Below are 19,206 nucleotides of genomic sequence, written 5' to 3' on the forward strand. Positions count from 1 at the left end.
TCCAGCGTCCTCCTGCCCTGCGGAACATCCTTGCTCCCCAATTCTGTTTCTCCTCGCTCCCCAAATAGCTGGAAATGCCAAATTCTGGCTTTATGGACCTCTTAATTAGTTTAAGGAGACTTGCTGCCGCGTGTTATAGCTGACAAAACTGTCATATTTAAAGGCATTCTGAAATTTAAGGAGTTGATACATTTTTCTTCTGTCAGTGGCATGATAAAGATCTAATTACTCCGCTATTTAACATTGAAAAGAAAATAATGTATGCGGCCATTAGCAGTTTAAAACTGAGATAAGTCATTGTAGGAACGATCTCTGTGTGACTGGAAATTACTTCTAAATCTTTTTATTGCAGTGTTTTTCATATTTAGTGAAATAAATGTGTGGAAATAGGCTGGAGCGGTGTGGTCACACGTTCTCCAGCTGACACTGCCAGCTCTCCCACACCTCCCAGTTCAGACTCAATGCTGGGCTCCCAGTTAGAGGTTGCACCGCTCCTCTTCTGGCTCGGGAAAGGGGGGGAGCAGCCGAGTCCTGTCCCTGGACCCCTCCTCGGGGTCCGCTCCCCCAAACCCAGCTCCTGCGATTCCACCCCTCGATGTTGTTCTGTTTAAAATGAGAAAATTTGCGAGTACGTTCTTTGTGTCAGAGGGTGAGGTGGTGGGTCAGTATAAAACAAGTGTGTTATTAGCCGTTTCAAGTATTTAGTATTATTTTTTATAATATACATATTATAATTATATACAATTAATATGACATGATATTATAATATAATATAATATAATATAATATAATATAATATAATATAATATAATATAATATAATATAATATAATATAATACAATACAATACAATATAATATAATATAATATAATATAATATAATATAGATATTAATCACTGATTTTAAAAGCTATGCCTCTTTTTAAACAAAATGAGTAGCATAGATTGGGCAAGTAACTCCACAGTAGCATCAGCAATAAACAGGGCAACCCCCCAAATGCACTCAAAATATCCAGAGGAAAGAAAGAAGCAAACCGTGCAGTATAATAACACCCAAGCCGCACCTGGCACCGCTCTGCCGCTGCCCAGGAGCCAACGCTCGGTGCAGCAGATGCTCAGATCACTTGTTTAGGACGAGCAAGGCTGATACCCGGTGATGCTTCTCCTGGTCTGTGCTCCTGCTTCCAGCACTCCGCAGATCTGAGCATCCCGATCTAAGGATTGCATCTTGCGTTTCGTGGTTCTTTATGTTTTTTTTTTTTTTCCTCTGTGAATTGGTGTAAATGCTGTTGGAGCCCGTGCTGGGCTCTGGCTCCGCAGCAACCATGTCCTCCGAAGCTTTAGCGCCTCCATAATTACCAGCTTTGCGTTGATCCTGTCAGCTGCTCATGAGATGTGATGCCACGCGGTTCCTTTGTTACCAGAAGTAAGGACAGATCGTGCCCCGTTGACTCCCTCTGTGCCACTCATATGTTCTGGGAACACTGGGATCATTGTGGGATGGCAAAGCCTGGGGCTGCATGTCCCCAGGGAGCTCTCTGGTTCTCCAGATCTCCTGATTTCCAGCTCTCCCGATCTCCAGCTCTCCCAGTCTCCATCTCCCCATCCCACCCCGTTTGCAGTTGTAATTTGGGTCTCTGCCAGGTACCAGCGCCGATTCCTTTCCCTCCCGCTCAGGGACTGGAGGGAGAGCTGAGGATGCTGGAATGCTGAACCTTTCCCCACTGCTGTTCTCCCAAATCAAAGAGAAGCAAAGCCTTCCTGTGTATGTTCTCGGGCTGCAGAGGTGGCCTTGGCCAGCTGCCGTTGTCTACAAGTCTTGTTTTTCCTGAAGCTTGTATTTACTCCAGCCATTGAGCTTCATCTCTGAATTTCTCTTTCTTCCCCCGGTGGAGTTGTTCTCTGCATAACAAATGTCAGAATTTGCACGTCGCTGCACGTGCATCACGTTATTTTTCTTTCTGTCTTCCTATCAGCGGGTTTTTATTCTTTCTTCCACTGTTTTCAGGCTCGAGCACGATAGTTGTAAATGCAAAAGGATTATTGTGGCTGCCCAGACGTTTCATTAGAATCTGAGCCGATGCCCATCTGGTCTCTGCTCTCACCTGCCCAGGTGTAAATTAGGAGCAAATCTCTGGATGCCGCAGCCCTGGGACTAATTGAGAATCTGCCTGGACCTTCTCTGCGGGCTGTATTTACACTGCGAATGGGGGGAGTGGGATAAATAATGGGTTTTTCCAGCTCAGAACACCACCTTCACCAGCGCTGTTGGCACCGCCTGCGATATAAACCATAATCATAATTTTCTTGTTGCTTATTCCATTCCACCTACATAAGAACATATATGTATTTCACATGGCAGTGCCTCCTTCTCTCCAATTCCCTGCACTCAGCTCATCAAGTGTGTTTTTTCTTAAAGAAAATAAACGGTATCCCAGGAAGAGCCCAATGTGGTTTTCATTTGCTATGCTATAGAAATGTCAGATTTAGAAGATTTCCCTTTGTGTTTGTTCCCTGTACTCATTTAATCAAATTCAAGATTGATTGACCAGTTAGGGGTTACAATTAAAATAATTAGCGCCTCTGTTCTTAGGAAGGTTCCTGAGGGCTGGATTTTCCTCCAGTAATTTGGAGGGCTTTCAGAAAGCTCAGCTGCAGGTCAGAAGAGAGGCACCATTCTTAAACCAAGTGCAGTGGGAATTAACACATTTGCTGATGCCTCCGAATGTTCAATTCAATTAAAAGTCTGTGCCGTGGCTCGTGCAGAGTGAAGTGCATGGAAGAAAATCCAGAGTATGACTGTTCGCGGGTAGATGGTTCTTTCCCTGTTGGTTGCCACGAGGGATGGAGGTCCCGTCACCTTTTTTCAGCTTGTGTGTATATTATCTGACGGTTGTCTGCTCTGCAGCACTGAAAGATTTCTGCATTTTCACCCAGTGGAGGAATGTTTCCATTCCCTTTATTCTCACCACCTCAAAAGAGCCTTGTGATTGATGAGAGCTGGTTTTGTTTGCAGGTATAACACCTTGCCAAGCCGAAGAACGCTAAAAAATTCCAGATTAGTGAGTAAAAAAGATGACGTTCATGTCTGCATCATGTGTTTACGGGCCATAATGAATTACCAGGTATTGCCCTTCTTGTTCTTTCAGACCACAAAACTATTTTTTTGGTGGGAGGGGGAGGGAAAGGTTAGTGGTGAATTGTTAAGGTAAAACTGATGCAAAGGTTTAAATTCTTACTCATTCTTAGGCAGTGTAGCTGGGAAGCAATATAACACAGTCCTTGTGTACCCATGCAGGTGATTTGTGGAATCAAAGAATCATTTAGGTTGGAAAACACCTTTAAGATCATTGAGGCCAACCGTAAAATTTAGTACAAATATGAAGACACACACAGATAACAGCCTGTGGATACTGGGCCAGGTCCTGTTTGCAGGATTGCTCAGTTTGCGCTAACTTATTACATATGCAGTTAGAATTTGTCTCAGAATTTAGCATGAACACTTAGGAAATATGAGAATTTTCCAGAAGACCTGATGGAAAATCCAAGCTTTCGCTCTTTTGACATGCAAGGCAGTTGCAATAACTGCAAGTCACAGAATGAACTAGCCCAAAGTTGATCTTATTTTCAGGAGTTTCTTTTCTCCTGCGTGGGTTGCTGGGAGCATATGGCATGCCCAGCTAGTGTCAGGGACTTGGGATTTTTTTTTTTTTTAACTAAAACAGTAACACTAAAAGTTACGTGCTTCAAAGAAGAGCTGTGGCGAACACCTTTATTACAAGTTTTGTGATGGTACGAGGTGTTTCTAACACGGCTGCATGTGTGAGCTCTGCCCTTGGGGTCACCCTCTCCCTGGGATTTTCAGGGTTTCTCACCTCTGATGGGAAGGATTCAAACAACAATCTTGTGCTAATAACCAACACAGGATTTTCCAAAGCAATTCTTTTTTTTCGCTTTTGGAGACTGAATCCAACAGTACTTGTGCAGCAGCCGCGTGCTGCAGTCACTTTATGGCAACGTGCATGTGGAAGAGGAGCGATTTTGGCAACTGAATTGCAAATTCCTCTTTAGGGAGTCAAAGACACACTTGACTGTCAGAATTAAAAGGGGTTGGAGGGAGGAACTGACGAGCAGAGGGGTTGGCAGTAGTGTGGGAGCAGCTCTGGGACCCCTTTTGTTGGCTGACATGGCCAAAATGAGTATTTCTGACACCGTTAGTGGCCGAGGTGTTGTTGGGCACAGTGGTGGGTGGAAATGCGCTGGCTGATGTGTTAAACTCAACATCATTTTGTTTGGCTTACAGCAGGGGGGAAGACTGCTGCTGATCTGGTTGGAGGTGTGCGATTTGTTGGATTTTAAAAATAATAATTTCAGTCTCAAACCCAAAGCACTAATTTTCCCTTCTCTTTTCAGTATGGATTCAATATGGTCATGTCGCATCCACACGCCGTTAATGAAATTGCACTGAGTTTGAACAACAAGAATCCCAGGTAGGCTGCAATTGCTTTTAGAGAGTTTAAGAAGTAGGTAAGTAAAGAGCACTTGGAAAGGGATTTTCAGGGATACATTTACGCCCAAATCTGTAGTACAAATAAGACGTCGTTCCAAATTAGATTCAATCTGTGTAATGATGCAAATAGATGAGCAGTTGCCATCTAGTTCTGTTGGTTTCAGAAGCAATCGACTCTTCAGCTCTGACTATCGTAGTGCGAGGAAGACCCTGCTGATCCTGAGCAGCTCAGCTGGATTTCCCTGAAAAACAGGAAAATCTTCTTTACAGAATCTTGTCTAAAGGGTGCTTAGGTTGGAATTTCTTTGAGTGAGGGTTTAATTCTTGTTCCGTGTCAGGTTGCTGTTCAGTTGCAGCAGCAATTCCATAAGCGGGTGGTGGCACCGATGTCCCCTCCTGTCCCCGCACCCTTGTCACCCCGGCAGCCACTTCCAGCAGAGCCGCAGCCGCAGAGATCCTGCATGGCTAAAGGAACCGCATCTGACATACGGGTGTTTGCAAGGAAAGGTCAAACCAGGGGATGAAACAAAACTAAACAGCACTATATATGTGTGTATATATATATACACACACACACATATAGGCTTTGCTTAGGCTATCCGCTTGCCTTCCAGAGCACTGTTTGAAATCCTGTCCTGATGGAAGTAGGTATTTCCTTCCTTTCTTTTATTTAGCTCTAAGTCAGCAAGCCTAGGCACAGGATGGATGGGAAGGATATGGCAAGTTTATTGTTTTTATCATGTTTGTTGTCCTGTGCCTGGAAATCAGGCGATCAAGACAGAGCCTGAGTTTTCATTTTTGAAAGAAGTGGGTTATTTACATTTCTGTTGATTAAAAAAAAATGCTTTCCGATGTGGCTAAAATAATCTGAAGACGAAACTTAATGTTAGTGCTGTTCAAAACCTAATTCCTTTTTGGTTTAGCCCCATCATAAGCTCTGAAGAAAGCAGAGGTTTGAGTGCGCAGGGTTGTGGGATGTGCAGAAAGGGCAGCAGCACCTCTGAGAGATGCTGCAGAGCTGATCCCATCCCCGAGCGAGCCAAGTGCCACAGGAGCGGGCAGGCCAGGCGGGGGTGGCTTTAGGGACCCCTTCTCCTCCGTTTGTCCCCAAACGGGTGCCACCGATACAGCTGTGACCTCCCGTCCCCGTCCCCACCCCAGATGTGCATCCCCCGGGCTCTGCGCTCTCCCCGCACACCTGCCCTGGGATGGGATGTTCCTGACGATCCGTATTAAGAACCTTCCATCCTGTCTGGAACAGCTTGGGGTTTTCTTCTTGTGGCAAGAAAAAAAAAAAATTAAAAAATTGATGAGTAAGAATTGAAAATGATACATCTAAAATTTCCTAGGAAAGTGAACATTTTATCTGGTTTCCAAAGATAACCTTGACACTTTGAAAGCCAAAAGGTATTTCTTGTTCTGTAACATCTGGTTTGAGTCAGTGCTTTAGCATGAGACTAATTTCATACGTGTCTGCATGACTTTACTGTCTGCCCAGAGCTCATCTGGCCATAAAGGCCGGTTGGTGCTTTTGCCTTATGTGAACCCTGTAAGAAAGTACTGGGGATTATTTATATTAGATTTACACCGAGTCTGTTGCATGCTTTTCATTTGGTATTCTGTTGTCTTCTCTCATTAATTTGCTGTGTTAGCACTGCTGTCAATCAGTTGCCCAGATTTCTGATTCAAGAGGGGAATTACGTGCTAAGGCATCCCATATTTACTTCAGCGAACCACGTCTTGATTTTTTTCTGTGGCTATGAATAATACGAATTATCACAGAAAATAACTCAGATTTGTATCAGGAAAAACACAGATTTGAATTACAAGTGCAGTCATTGAAAACGGGGCTTAGAGGAAAAGGGCAGCGTTGCGGTGAAGACTAATGGGTGGTGTGCGGTGATCCCGGCTTGTGTAAGCCTGCGTTCCCCGGGTTTGTACAGGGACTCTAGGACGAGCTGTCCAAGGCTGACGTGCTCTGCCTTTCCCAGACTCGTTTGCTTCGATTTCCTCAAGTATATTCTGCAATTTCAATTTTTGCATGTTTTGTGAAGTGTTAAAATGGGGGAAAACTGCATGATCCTGGGAGAGTCAAAATCCCCCGGATGCTCAGCATTACACATCTTGCAGGTTTACTCGTTTCAAGAGATTAAAAATACACGGGATGCAAACTCCGTCTCCCACATCTGGTTTCAAACAGAAAGAAGGTGGATCCTCACATGGTGGTCACTGACTGTCGCGGTTTCTTTTCTTCGCAGGACAAAGGCCCTTGTCTTAGAACTTTTAGCAGCTGTTTGCCTCGTCAGAGGAGGGCACGAAATCATTTTATCTGCATTCGATAACTTTAAGGAGGTACGTTTCTCTGCTTTATTAGAATTTGGCGCGCGTGTCGGTAGTTCTTTTACATGGATAGCACTGGCCAGAGCTTTCACATTCAGCTACATTTCCTAAAGATTTTCCATAAACTGCAGGTTTTCCATAAGTCACTTTGAGTGGAAAGAGTCAGATAGCGGTGCTGATGCCATCATTTTCTGTGCTTTTGTTTAAAAGAGCCGTAATCCCAACAAGATGAGTCCAGACCGTGAGTTGCTCCCTTTACCTTTTGGCCAGTCAAGCTACGTCCCTGACGTGGAAAATTAATGGAGATCTTGAGAACTTTGCTCCAGTTCCTGAACTCTTTTGTATGTTCTTTGATAAAACAACCGGGAATGGTGTATTAGATCTCCTGTATTCAGAGCCATTTACACAAGCCCTTGAAATGCAAAACTCGCGGTTTTACTAGGAGTAGAAATTGTATTTGTGGAGAAATTAGAAAATCAATTGTCTGTGATGAAACACTGAATGCTGAAATTAATGTAAATATTCCAATAGGCTCAAGTGGGGCAAAAGAGTGTCGTTCACAGGTACATAGGTTCAAGTGCACCCCATGTTTGCATACGATAGTTAATGGGATTTGAGAATATGAAGGTTCAGAAGCCCAACTGTGGGAATCAAGTCCTAGAAAGCTGCTGTTCTACCTTATTTTGAATATTGGATATATGTGTGGATTTATTACCAGAGAAAAATGAATCTAGACTTACCAGCTCAAAAATTGTTAGGCTTGATGAGTCCCAACTGGACTGTGTGTGAACATGTAGCTTGTTCTTCCTCAATGCCACGGTTGCTCTAAGTGGGTTAATGCACATGATCAACAAGCCACTTTTTTTTTTTTTTAACTTTTTGTGTTTTGGAAGTTGTTTCTGCTGGAGAGATACCAGTCTCTGATTTCCACCCACTGTAAATATTTGCACGTCTTAGACAAATAACTGTATTTCTGAGGTGCTCGTCAGTAACCAGAGCAAAAAGTCATCTCCAGTGTGGGCCTGTTGTAGAAACCTTGGCTCTGCAAGACCAGACCTGTCCTAGAGGTGAGCTGTGTTGTGTATTTAGAGCTGCCAGAGGACAGAGGTGATGGCAACAGCACGGCTGCTGCCGAGGCTTCCCGGCCGCCACGTGGAAATCGTGTTGGAGTTGTCGTGTGACCATGGAGAAAGCCTTACTGCTGGGTTACACCAGCCGAAGAATACGGAAATAAGCCCAGAATATAGAAATAAGACATTCTGCTTCCAGCTGGGGAGAGGTCTGCAGTCCCTTCCTGCAGGCACGGAACTGGGAATTGTAGTTTTGTTGTTTCATTTCTTCCCCTGTAGCCTTGGGCAAGCTGCCGGTACCTGTGGCTTTGTTTGCACCTCTGTGAAACGAAGGAGTTGCGGAAGCAAATGCAGATGAGATTGGTATGAAGAACAATCGGGTAATATGAGAGAAGCGCTTTAAATGGGAGAAGCACTGTAATCGTGCCAAGTACAGTGGTGTTACTCCAGGCTCAAGTTCTTCTGGCTTATTACTAGTCTATTATAGAAGAACTGTGACTCATGAGGGAGGAGGGTGAGAGGGATTACAGGTAAGGCGGGCAAAGGAGCCCAGCCGGAATAACCGCTGGTCGGGACGGTCTGTAAGGATCATTAAACTGGCCCTTTGCATAGAATCATGTTATAGAATGTCCTGAGGTGGAAGGGACCCACAAGGATCATCGAGTCCAGCCCCTGTCACAGGGAACGATGGACAAAGTCCTGTTTGCTCTCTGACCTTCCTGACATCTGCAGTCGAGGTTTTGCTCCTTCGTTTCCTTCCAAGTGCTCTATCATCTCTTTTTTCAGTCCTGCCAGTGTTCAAAAATTCCGATGTGACACAATTTGTCTGCCATTATTTAGTTATTCCGCTCCTGTCTGTGTTTGATCAAGTCGTTTGCTGCAGTGGAACTGTGGATGTTGCGGGTGAATGGGCTGGCAAGGAGGGGATTGTACTTTTCTCAAGTCTTCATTTATCTGTTCTTTTTAACGAGTTACGCTGGTTATTTCTTGCTCTGTGCTGTTGTTTTCCAGTTTCCTCCTGCGCAAGTTTTCAGTAATGGTTTCAAGTCCTCATGTTTACACCTCATTCAGCTGTTATATTAAAAATAATCTGAGTTGCTGACATGTAGAGTACCCAGGGTTAGATTTGTAGCAGTATTCTTCCAACTGAAATGACTGGAAACTCAAGAATATTTGTGCGGGTTCTGGAACGCGTTGCAGGGTGCCACAGCTCCTTGCGGTTCTTTCATCAGACACTCTGTGCATATTTAGGACAGATTAGACTCGTCGAACTAGATCTCTGCCACTCTATCTCCTTGCCATAAAATAACTTCAAAAGAAACCTGAACTCCTGCCTGACACTCACTCTGTAATAAAGTCAGTAGGGAAAACAGGATATTTCGGACCAAATTCTGCTTTTATTTACATCAGGGTGAACATCAAATATTTCATTAGGCTTTGAACTTTGATCTGATATAAATGAGAACAGGATTTGGTTCTCAGGGTCTGGAAAACTGGAAAACCACAGTTGATCTGAATCTTGTCGAGAATTCTTTTTTGAAAGTGGCTTTTCATTTGAAAATGATTTTATAGGCCAATCATTTTCTGGCTGGGCTCAGGATGTTCAACTGGAGGATGTTTTGTTTTGTTAATCTGTCTCCTGAAAATGATTCTTGCCCCTTATTTCATCCGAAATCATGGATTCTGGTGCACAGGTTGTTTCACTTTGCATTGCTCTGTGCATCACAGACACAGCCCAGTGCTCGCTTTCTGTACAGGATTAAGATCACGTTGAGCAGGTCACTTCCAAACACAAAAACACGAGGGTATTTCAAAGCCGCCATGAATTTTACAGTGAACCAGGAGCTTGAGATGGCATCGAATAAAGCAGAACTCAACAGGAAAAGAAAATCCAGAACTGCTGTTATTGCTGGGGGATGGAGAGCAGGAGAGGGAAGGACTGGTTTGGGATGGATGGATGGATGGAAGGATGGATGGATGGATGGAAGGATGGAAGGATGAATGGATGGATGGATGGTTGGATGGAAGGATGGATGGATAGATGGATGGAAGGAAGGATGGTTGGATGGATGGATGGAAGCATGGATGGAAGGATGGATGGATGGAAGGATGGTTGGATGGATGGGTGGATGGATGGATGAATGGAAGGATAGTTGGATGGATGGAAGGATGGATGGATAGATGGATGGAAGAAAAGGTGGGTGTTTTATTGCAAAGTTCATTAGAGTTGAGGAAATGAGGCTTCACACAGTCGCACGGGTGGTGGGAAACACGGGTTCCATTTTTCAGTCCAGTGAGTGGCAAAGCTGTTGAATACATTTTTTTTAAAATTTTGCCAAAAGGCAGGAAGCGTTTAAAATGAAATTCTCATCTGTACTGTATGGAATAAACCAGTAGTAGTTTCTCATCCATCTTTTCATTTCTCCTTTGTGTTCCCTGTAACATTGAAGGGGTTCTCACGTTGAGCGCAAGCCGGGGATGGTTTAGGTCAGTCTCATGGTGCACGTATCTACTTTCTGCAGCCTGCTCTGCATTTTGGGGAACTATTCAGCATGGACAGAATGGTAACTTCTAGCTCTCCAAGAGAGAAATGCCCCAAATGTTCACACACCTCCTGGGTTTGGTCGTTCTGTCCAGGCCAGCGCAGATGTTGGGTGAATCGCCCCAGTTTCCAGCCTAAATCCAGCTCATCCGTTTGCAGGAGGTCTCGCTCTGGGCTAAAAGGGAAAGAAGGTTGAAATAGAATGAACAGAAGAGTTCTAATTCAACAGAATTAAAGCTCGTTGAGGCTATGAGCGCAGGAAGCTGTTTGCCAGCTCACTTGCCTTGCTTCAAAATTATTTTTTTTTTGCGGCGTGTTAGCTGTTTTATTGACATGGTTTATGTGTTTTTCATTTACTGCAAGCGTAGTAGCCAATAAATGAATAGCTTCAGTCAGTTTACAGATATGTTGAAAAAAATCACAACCCAACAGTGCTAATGGGATTGCATAATGAAAAGAGTTACAAAGAAATTGTGAGATTTTTGTAAATATTCATTTCCTCAGCCTTAGCGGAGATCTGAAAAATGACAGTTTTTGAATATTCTTCACAGTACTCTGAACTCACATTTTAAGGAGCACAATCTTAGGTCCTCATGAAGCTTTTTGTTAATCTCCATTTTAAACATAGGAGAATTTACTTCAATAACAACTAAATATTGCTGGGAAAAGACCGAAGGACTGTACGCTCTTTTTTTTTTTTCAATAAGCACAATAGTAGTTTTAAAATGGATCCAAACCGAGGAGGCAAAAGAATTGACTGGGATCTGCAGTGAGACAGAAAACCAGCCAGGAATAATCCTGGCTCTGCAGGGAGCGCTTCCTGACTTTGGCTCTAGTCCAGCAAAGCAGTTAAATTGATTATTATACAGACATATACCAGAATATTTGAATTTGGTAAGGTGTGTATACGCTTGTGCGCTTCTCCTTACAGGAAACAATTTTAGTATTTAAAAATAAAAGCGGAATTGAGGTGCTTTCCCTCCAAAGAACCAGGTGAGCAGAATCGCAATCGCCTTGCGCGTCACCTGGTTATGACTATTAAAGCCGAGCTTACAGAGGCCGGGTTCAGCTGGATTGCCGGGCAGTGAGCAAGAAGGCAGGGACATGGCACATGAACCTCATTCTTTATGTCCATCAGTTTTCACTCAGGCGAAGTGAGACAATATTGTTCAGCCCTCGATTTTTCACAATACTCAGTTCAGAGTCAGATTTCTCTATTTGCATAATGAATGGCAGCACTGAAAACAGCAGTTCTGAATTATTCTTACGGGCCATTATAATAACTCAGTGCTAGGAGGAACCGTTAGCACGGGCTGGAAAATGTAAATACATTTGTTTTCTTTTGCACTGCAGCAATATTTTGCGAGTGCCCTAACCCCGCTGGTAGAGAAGCAAAAGGTATTTTAACCTAGTAAGTATTAAATAACTGTTTACTTAACCAGTAGCTTATGGGAAAACTGATTTTTTTTGTTCTTCAGCAAACTGCGAAAATGTCAGCGTGCTGAGGGCAAACAGAGCGTTCTGTGGAGGGCTGTGTGCGGCGGTGGGACCGCGGGCACAGAAGGCAGCTTTGTGCTGCCGGACAAAGGGGCACAGCCAGGAGAGGACGCTCACAAAGGCTCCCCTGAATTTTTGGGTTGCCCATACATCAGGCTGTTTCTAACACCACATCCCCTAGGGTCTGTGTTCGTCTACACAGCGTATATCCGCCGTGAAATGGTGCTACTGCTTCCTGTTCTTTCAGAACTCAAAAAAGTTGTTGGAAGGAGGAGGGAGCAGCTTAAAACAACCCTTGGGTGACATGTGGTGGATGCTTATTTTAACGTTTGCACTGCCAGAAAGTGTCCTGTATTTCAAAGCCGTTCCTAAGGTTTAAGTATTTTAAATTTGATCCTCCAGAGAACTGTTTTCCCCGCCCTGAGGTCACTGTTACCTGCGTTTCCCATGCCAGAACATGTCGAGTGTAAATGTGGCCAAAATGAATTAATTTTCTGGATGGAGTTTGGGACCACCAGGCGTTACCCGCTCCTTTTGCAAGTTGTTGAGCTTGCTCGTGTCATTTCTAGGAGCACGTGTTGCTGCCTCAGAGCTGTCACTCTCTCTCCCCGTTGCTGACAGACCGCCACTCGCGGTTGCAGTAGGTGGTTCCAGCGACTGGATGGGGCGCCGCATCTCAGCAGCATCGGTCCTCCAGATGTGCAGGAGATAGCGGTCTGGCAGCTGCGTGCGTTCTGCACCATTGGCCAACAAGCTGCAGCTCCGGAGCCTGAAATACGGCCCATGTTGGCTGCCGTCTCCGCATGGAGCATGCTGTGTCTGCTCATGGGGAGGTTTAGCTACGAGCTTCGTTCTCCAACCCAACGAGGTGGTGCTTCATGTCGTTAGATAGCTGTCTGAGGTAGGCGGGCGAAGGATGTGCTTCCATCAGCCTGGATTTTCACTTTCTCCCTGACACTGCACATGGAAACATGTTCAGTTTTTCCGAAATACCCTTGTTGTCTTTTGCTTCCTGCCCAGGACACCTTCCTGAAGCATCGTACCATAATCCGGCCGCGTGAGCACGGTTGTGGTTCAGCTTTGTCCTTGGGTGGTCTGGATGGGGAACAGTGTGACCCGAGAGCATTGCCAGGTGGATATGGATGCAATCATCCCCAAATTTTTCATAACGGATCCTTTTGCTTCCTTATAGGATTGTATTGTACCTTTGTAATAGATCTGTGATGGGTTTAGTTCGTTAGCGCCCAGAGCCTTGCCAGAGAAAGGACCTTCGTGGGTGGTTTTCCATAAAGTCACATTGTTCTTCTGGAATGACGTGGGCTTAATGCAACCTAAAAAGTTCTTTTTTTCACAGTCTAAGTAGAGACAGAGGTTTTTTATAGCTGTGGTAACCCATTTAATCTTCCTTCTTACACAGAATAATGCTAATAATATAAAGATCAGCCTTTCTTAGCCCCAGCTATACTTTCAAATGACAGAGCTTGGAAATTTATTCAAATATAAATGGCAACATATGGTTTTATGTGGTGGGATTTGATTTCAGCATTCGTCTTGGATTTTGGCCAACCTTCAGGCTTCATCTACGGTTTCACTCTCTTTAATCTTCCAGGATAAATTATATCATTTCATGAAAGTCAGCTCGCTGCCTCTTGGAACGCGCACGTTCCCAGCACTGACTCATCTGATGATAGTGTGAAATATCTGCGAGCAGCCACCGAAAGCCGCAGGTTGCTCTTGCTTTTCCTCCTGCTATCGGCTGCTCGTGTCCCGGGATCGCACTTCTCTGCCGGGGCCGGATCACTTTGAGTTGCTCTCTAATTTAATTAGTCAGCCATAAGCGGCTTGTAGTTGTTTATGTCAGCTTTCCTCATCCATGTGGGACGGTTTACATTAGATTTCCCAGAAATCAGTCCTTCTGGCTTTTATTGTTGAGTGATCATATGCACCATTGTTGTTTTTGTTTCCATAATACATTATGTTGTTCAAGTCAGTTCCAGCTTTTCCGAAGTGGGTGCAAGAGAGACGCGATTGTCTAGAGCTCAAAGTTGAGACGAACCTACTTTTTTCCTTTTGTTGTGTTGACTCTTCACTGTTTTGTGGGGAGGGGAGAGTATGGAGAGCGCTGGAAGAATTTGCAGTTGGTTGAGCTGAAATACCATGCCGTTTACTACAGCAGGAAAAAAATGACTTGGGATAATAATGTAGAGAAGATGCATCTAAACAGCCTGTGGTGCAAGTCAGGGAGAGGGTTCCTTGGGTTTGCTTTGAGCAGGGGCTGGATCAGGCCCAGCGTACGCCTCCAAAATCAAATTATGTTGGTGGGCAGCTGCTGCCTTTGATCCTTCCAGTGCCAGTAGCTCCTGAAACCTGGCCAAATTCTGGTTTTCTCTTTGGCTCTTCCTGACGGGGCTGACGTTTTTGCAGCATTTCATTTTTTTTCCTCCTGAAGGGTGTGTGGCTCCTGCATGGTAGCGTACGTGTCGTAGAATCATGGAATTGTTTTGGTTGGAAAAGACCTTTAAGATCATCGAGTCCAACCGTTCCCCACCCCTGGCACTGCCCCATGTCCTGAGAACCTCATGTCCGTCTGTCCAGCCCCTCCAGGGATGGTGACTCCAGCACTGCCCTGGGCAGCCTGTTCCAATGCCCCACAGCCCTTTGGGGAAGAAATTGTTCCTAATATCCAATCTAAACCCCCAGCACAACTTGAGAATGCATGCTTTGTTTAAGTGTGTTTGCTCTACCTTGCGAGTCTTTAAGGTTCAGCCAGAAACATTTAAATACAACTTTAGCAAGTGTTTGTGAGCGACCTCAGCTCTGGGCTTACCGGGGCTGTGCGAGCCGGGGTCGCTGAGCCTGCACAGAGCCCTGTAGTTGCAACTTGTGGGATTGTGGCCGCAAATATTGATTGTAATGTGTTATCAAATAATTCAGCATAACCACTGTCCGCGTCCTCTCACAGGGATCCAGTGGCAGAATTCCCGTTGACGTCAGGTACCGACCACAACTATCTGAATAATAACCCAGTTATGGCAATTTTGCTTAGGAATGACAGAAGATGTCCCGCATACACCACAAGTATGTTTTATTTGGTCATGATAGGCAGCAGAAAGCGTGGCGAGAGGTCACCCGACAGACCGTTACTCGCAGTGCTTTGCAGATCTCAGCTCAGTTTAGGTCCCGCTCAACCCTGTGGGACTTCAGTGGAGTCTGCTCGGGCCTTCACCTTTATGTAGGTCCATGCTGTAAGATAGACACAGTTAGAAAGAGGAAGCTGATATGGGAATAGTAATAATAACGAATACTTCGTAAAGAATTTGCTTTTGGAGAGTATCTAGAAACCCGAATCGGGGATTTGGTCTCCTTGCGGGACACACAAACATAGAAGTATGCACAAAGAACTGGTCCCTGCCCCAAAGAGTTTCATTTCTAAAGGAGAAGTAGCCGGTGCTCTTGCCAATCCTTAATTACTGTTCACTGTCTAATTGCTCATAACTACTGTGCCATGAGCTGGCTGCCAAGGGGAGCAGCAGCTGATGTCTCAGGGTTGTGCCACTGAGAAGCTGGTGGACTTGAAAGTCCACCTCGGTACTTAAAAGGGGCTGATAAGAAAGATGGGGACAGACTTTTAATCAGGGCCTGTTGCAATAAGACAAGGGGTGATGGTTTTAACTAAAGGAGGGGAGATTCAGGCTGGACATGAAGAAGAAATTTTTACACGGAGGGCGGTGAGAGCCTGGCCCAGGTTGGCCAGAGAGGTGGTGGCTGAACCATCCCTGGAGACATCCCAGGCCAGGCTGGACGGGGCTCTGAGCAACCTGAGCTGGTGCAGATGTCCCTGCCCATGGCAGGGGGGTGCTGGGGGAGCTGGGGAGGGCCCTTCATCCCAAACCATCCTGTGATTCTGTGTTTCTGTGACTCCAACCAGCCGTCCTGGGCTGGAGGTCCCACGGCCAGGTCCCCAGCACTCCTGGGACGTTTGGGTGAAATCTGGTTAAGGAAGGAAAGACCCTCTTGGGCTCATTGAGGGTTTTGTTCTTCAGCAGAAGGGACATTTCAGTGCCCCACATGACTGGACTCTTGTTTTTCAAGGCCTTTAAGAACAAACCAGTTTGTTTTAGAGCTGCTCTGTCCCTCTGCAAACAGCCAGCACCTGAGGAAGGTGATGCTGGGAACATCATTTAGCACCGTTTGTGCAGGGATGTGCTTGCCCAGGCACTTAGCGCCTTGTTCAGAAGAGTGTGCCCGTGCTCTCCCCGAATCCACTGCTCAGTTTGATGCCGAAATCCAGCAACCGAGCAGTCAGCTCGCGGTGTGGGGTATGAGCATCAGTGGATCTGGGAGTGCACCGGACCCTTTGCACTGCCCCATCACCTCCCGGCTGACCCTGCTGGGATGGCTGGGCTTACCGGGATGACCGGGCTCAGCGTAGCTGCTGTGCACCAGCTTCTACCCCTATGGCTCAGGTGTTCAGGGATGTTGAAAAATACCCCGAACGAAGCACCACAGAGGGGAGGGGTTGCAGTTGCTATTGGGGAGGATGGGGGCATGGATGCACCTCCCGGTGCTCACCTCTGCGCCCTTTCACTTCCAACTTATTTAATATTTTGCGATTTTGGTGTGGATTACTCTAGATCATTTTGTGTGCTGGGAAAAGTAGGACTGATCCGGAGAAGCTGCTGGGAAGTAAAAAGATTCAAGCAATATCCTGAGACCTGCTTTATCTTAGATCTTATTTCCCCCTCCAGTTGGTTGTGTTTCCTGCCAACACCCCCATATTATGGCTCTGTAATTCTGACCAGCTGATAGTTACGCTGATGTATTTCACTCCTCGTTTAGCCAGCGATAATTTTATTTTTTTTTTCCCTGTAATTTGTTCTTCTTCCTAATTACATTATATGAGAGTGGAGAGCCAGTTCTGAACTGTGAGAGGCCGAGTCTTCCTGTGGCGTAGCCCAGCGCGACTCTGTTGCTCTCGTTCTTCCCATTAGTGGGTATGATTACATTTTTAGGGGGAAAAGAGGTACAAAGAGTTATAATTGTACCCGACCCCTTACACTGCCAGTGCAGGTGTTCACCTGTGATTCCTCCACTGAATTTGTCATGAACACGAATGTTTTTAACAAGAGAGGAAACCTGGGCGGAGAGGTTTTGAGCAAGCAGATAAGCTGCGTTTTAGGTGTTTTTAATACTCTCGTGCAAGCTGTAGTTTAACAAACACGTTGTGATTCTTTTGTAGGTGTGTGGGGAGAAACAGCGCTTCGAGAAGCTGATGGAGCACTTCCGAAATGAAGACAACAACATCGACTTTATGGTGAGTGCTGTTTATCACCAGCAGACTTTGGTCTCAGTGTTTACTGTGTCTGGTCCTGCTGGCGTAGGCAGAGATGTATCTGCCTTCCGATCCTTGGCCTCAAATTACCACAATACAACTTTTTTTATATTCCAAACTACATAACGTGCGTTTCATTTTTAGCTTCCGTTCTGTTCATTTATCTTCAAGAAATGCCTTGTACCGCAGAGAAGGTAAGAGGAGAGTGGCCTTTTGGTCGTGTGCGCTGTTTCACTGCAGAAAAGCAGCAGCTTCTGCAATATCAAGACACGTGTATTCTGTCCGTGTGCCAACATCCCCGGAGCCACAGACGGGGAAGTGTGGGAGAGACTCGCTGCAGCTGCCGTCTGTCCTTATCTGCTGATAAATATAGCAGTAGCTTGCACCACTTTTGGTTCCTCAGTGTGCATATGCATGATTATTCACCAAATCCACTTCCCCTGGAGCACCAGAACGGAGCAGAGGGAGGAAGCTCTGGCTGGCACCCCCGGCACCAGCGCCAGCGTGCACGGCGGCACCACGGGAAGGGCAGAGCTTGTGGCGTGATCAAAAAAGGATGGTCTCTTTCTCGTATTTAAAAAGGAAAAAAAAAAAAAGTTCCAGTGCTCTCTGCATTTTTCCTCAAGTCAGCAAGCTGCTCTCAGTAACTCTGACACGTTGCAGTTGGTTTTGCTCCTCGTTACTGCAGTCCCAGTAAGGACATGTTGGTAGTCACAGTGTACATTAAGTATTCGCAGATGTACACACAGTTTAGTCTGAAATTTAACAGAAAGATTTGTCAATCCTCCGCACCCGGCTCTTGGTCATTTTTCTTGTGCTCACAGGGAAGGGTGATTGTATTTGGGGAGCGGGAGAGCAGCACAGCTCAGTGCAGTCTGGAGCAGCCACGGCATTTGTCCACTCTTTTTGAAAAAAAGTCATCCCTCATCTTTATTTAAGATATGAAATGGTGTGTTGTAAGGCTGTAATAGGAAATATGCATGTGAGCGTGTGTCTGTACCAGCCCGGTGAGCTGTGAGCATTCTGCATCCACCTGGACAGCCTCTGAGAAAATTCCCTGGTCCTCTCAAGCCATAGGTTGAAGGTAGTGGTGAAATTTGCTTGAAAAAGGATAAATACATTTTTTTTTCAGGCCTTGCCCAAATACTACTGAAAATCTGCATTTTTGGGCTGCTTCCACCAACTATGGGCTTGGCTATATGACAAGCCCAAAGCAAGAAGGGAGAGCTGGTGATGAACGATTTGGCAGATCCGCTTGTTCTTGTCACCATCTGGCCCTAACAAGCTGCTGCTCCAGGACGTAATGTCAAAGCTTGAGTAATTCAAGGAGTTGCAAGGACTGAACGTAAACAAAGAGCTGTTCCTACAGGACGTGGCTTTCATGCTGCCCGAGGTGGAGATGGCGAGAGCTGTCTGGGAAGGGGCCGCGGTTAATTGTGTGAGTTGACAGAGAAGAGTAACAAAATTCACAAGTATTTTAGAGAAGGTTCCCTTTGTTGACATTGACTTACTTCATCTTGAAAGCGACTTTCTTGGGTTAGTTTTCTCTGCCTTGATAAATTCCTTGGTTGTGTATGTAAGAATCTGAGAGAGGAAATGAGAATTTGGCCCTAACATTGCAAGAGCCAAAGCGAGTGCAACAAAGGCACTATTGAAATAGGGGAATTTGGCTCTGGGTGGTAGGACAGGACAGCAGAGTTCAGCTGGCGAAGGCCAGTACCGGCACCAGGAATAATCGGGGTTCAGCGTGGGAACTGGAAAAAGTCCTGCAAAGACTGAAACCTGGAGTTAGGTTTCCAACGGCACGGCTGGGTTGTTTGTGCGAGAGATGGGTACAGACCGAGATGTGGGGATGAGGCATCACAGGAGCTTTTGACCATCCTCCTTCCTCTCTTCTTTGGGTTTTTCCCTGCTTT

General features: G+C 45.5%; 1 protein-coding gene across 5 annotated transcripts in view; it reads left to right on the top strand.

The window, feature by feature from the left end:
* Positions 1-19,206, top strand: part of FMNL2 (formin like 2) — a 133,384-nt gene that overhangs the window by 90,749 nt on the left and 23,429 nt on the right. For all 5 annotated transcript variants that reach the window (XM_065637502.1, XM_065637499.1, XM_065637501.1 and 2 more), the window contains exons 7-10: positions 3,016-3,124; positions 4,413-4,489; positions 6,768-6,861; positions 17,198-17,272. In XM_065637502.1, coding sequence (XP_065493574.1) covers positions 3,016-3,124; positions 4,413-4,489; positions 6,768-6,861; positions 17,198-17,272 — 355 coding nt within the window. The remainder of the gene's footprint in view (positions 1-3,015; positions 3,125-4,412; positions 4,490-6,767; positions 6,862-17,197; positions 17,273-19,206) is intronic.

Source organism: Caloenas nicobarica, chromosome 6 (genome assembly GCF_036013445.1).
Source record: "Caloenas nicobarica isolate bCalNic1 chromosome 6, bCalNic1.hap1, whole genome shotgun sequence".
NCBI classification, from domain to species: Eukaryota; Metazoa; Chordata; class Aves; order Columbiformes; family Columbidae; genus Caloenas; species Caloenas nicobarica.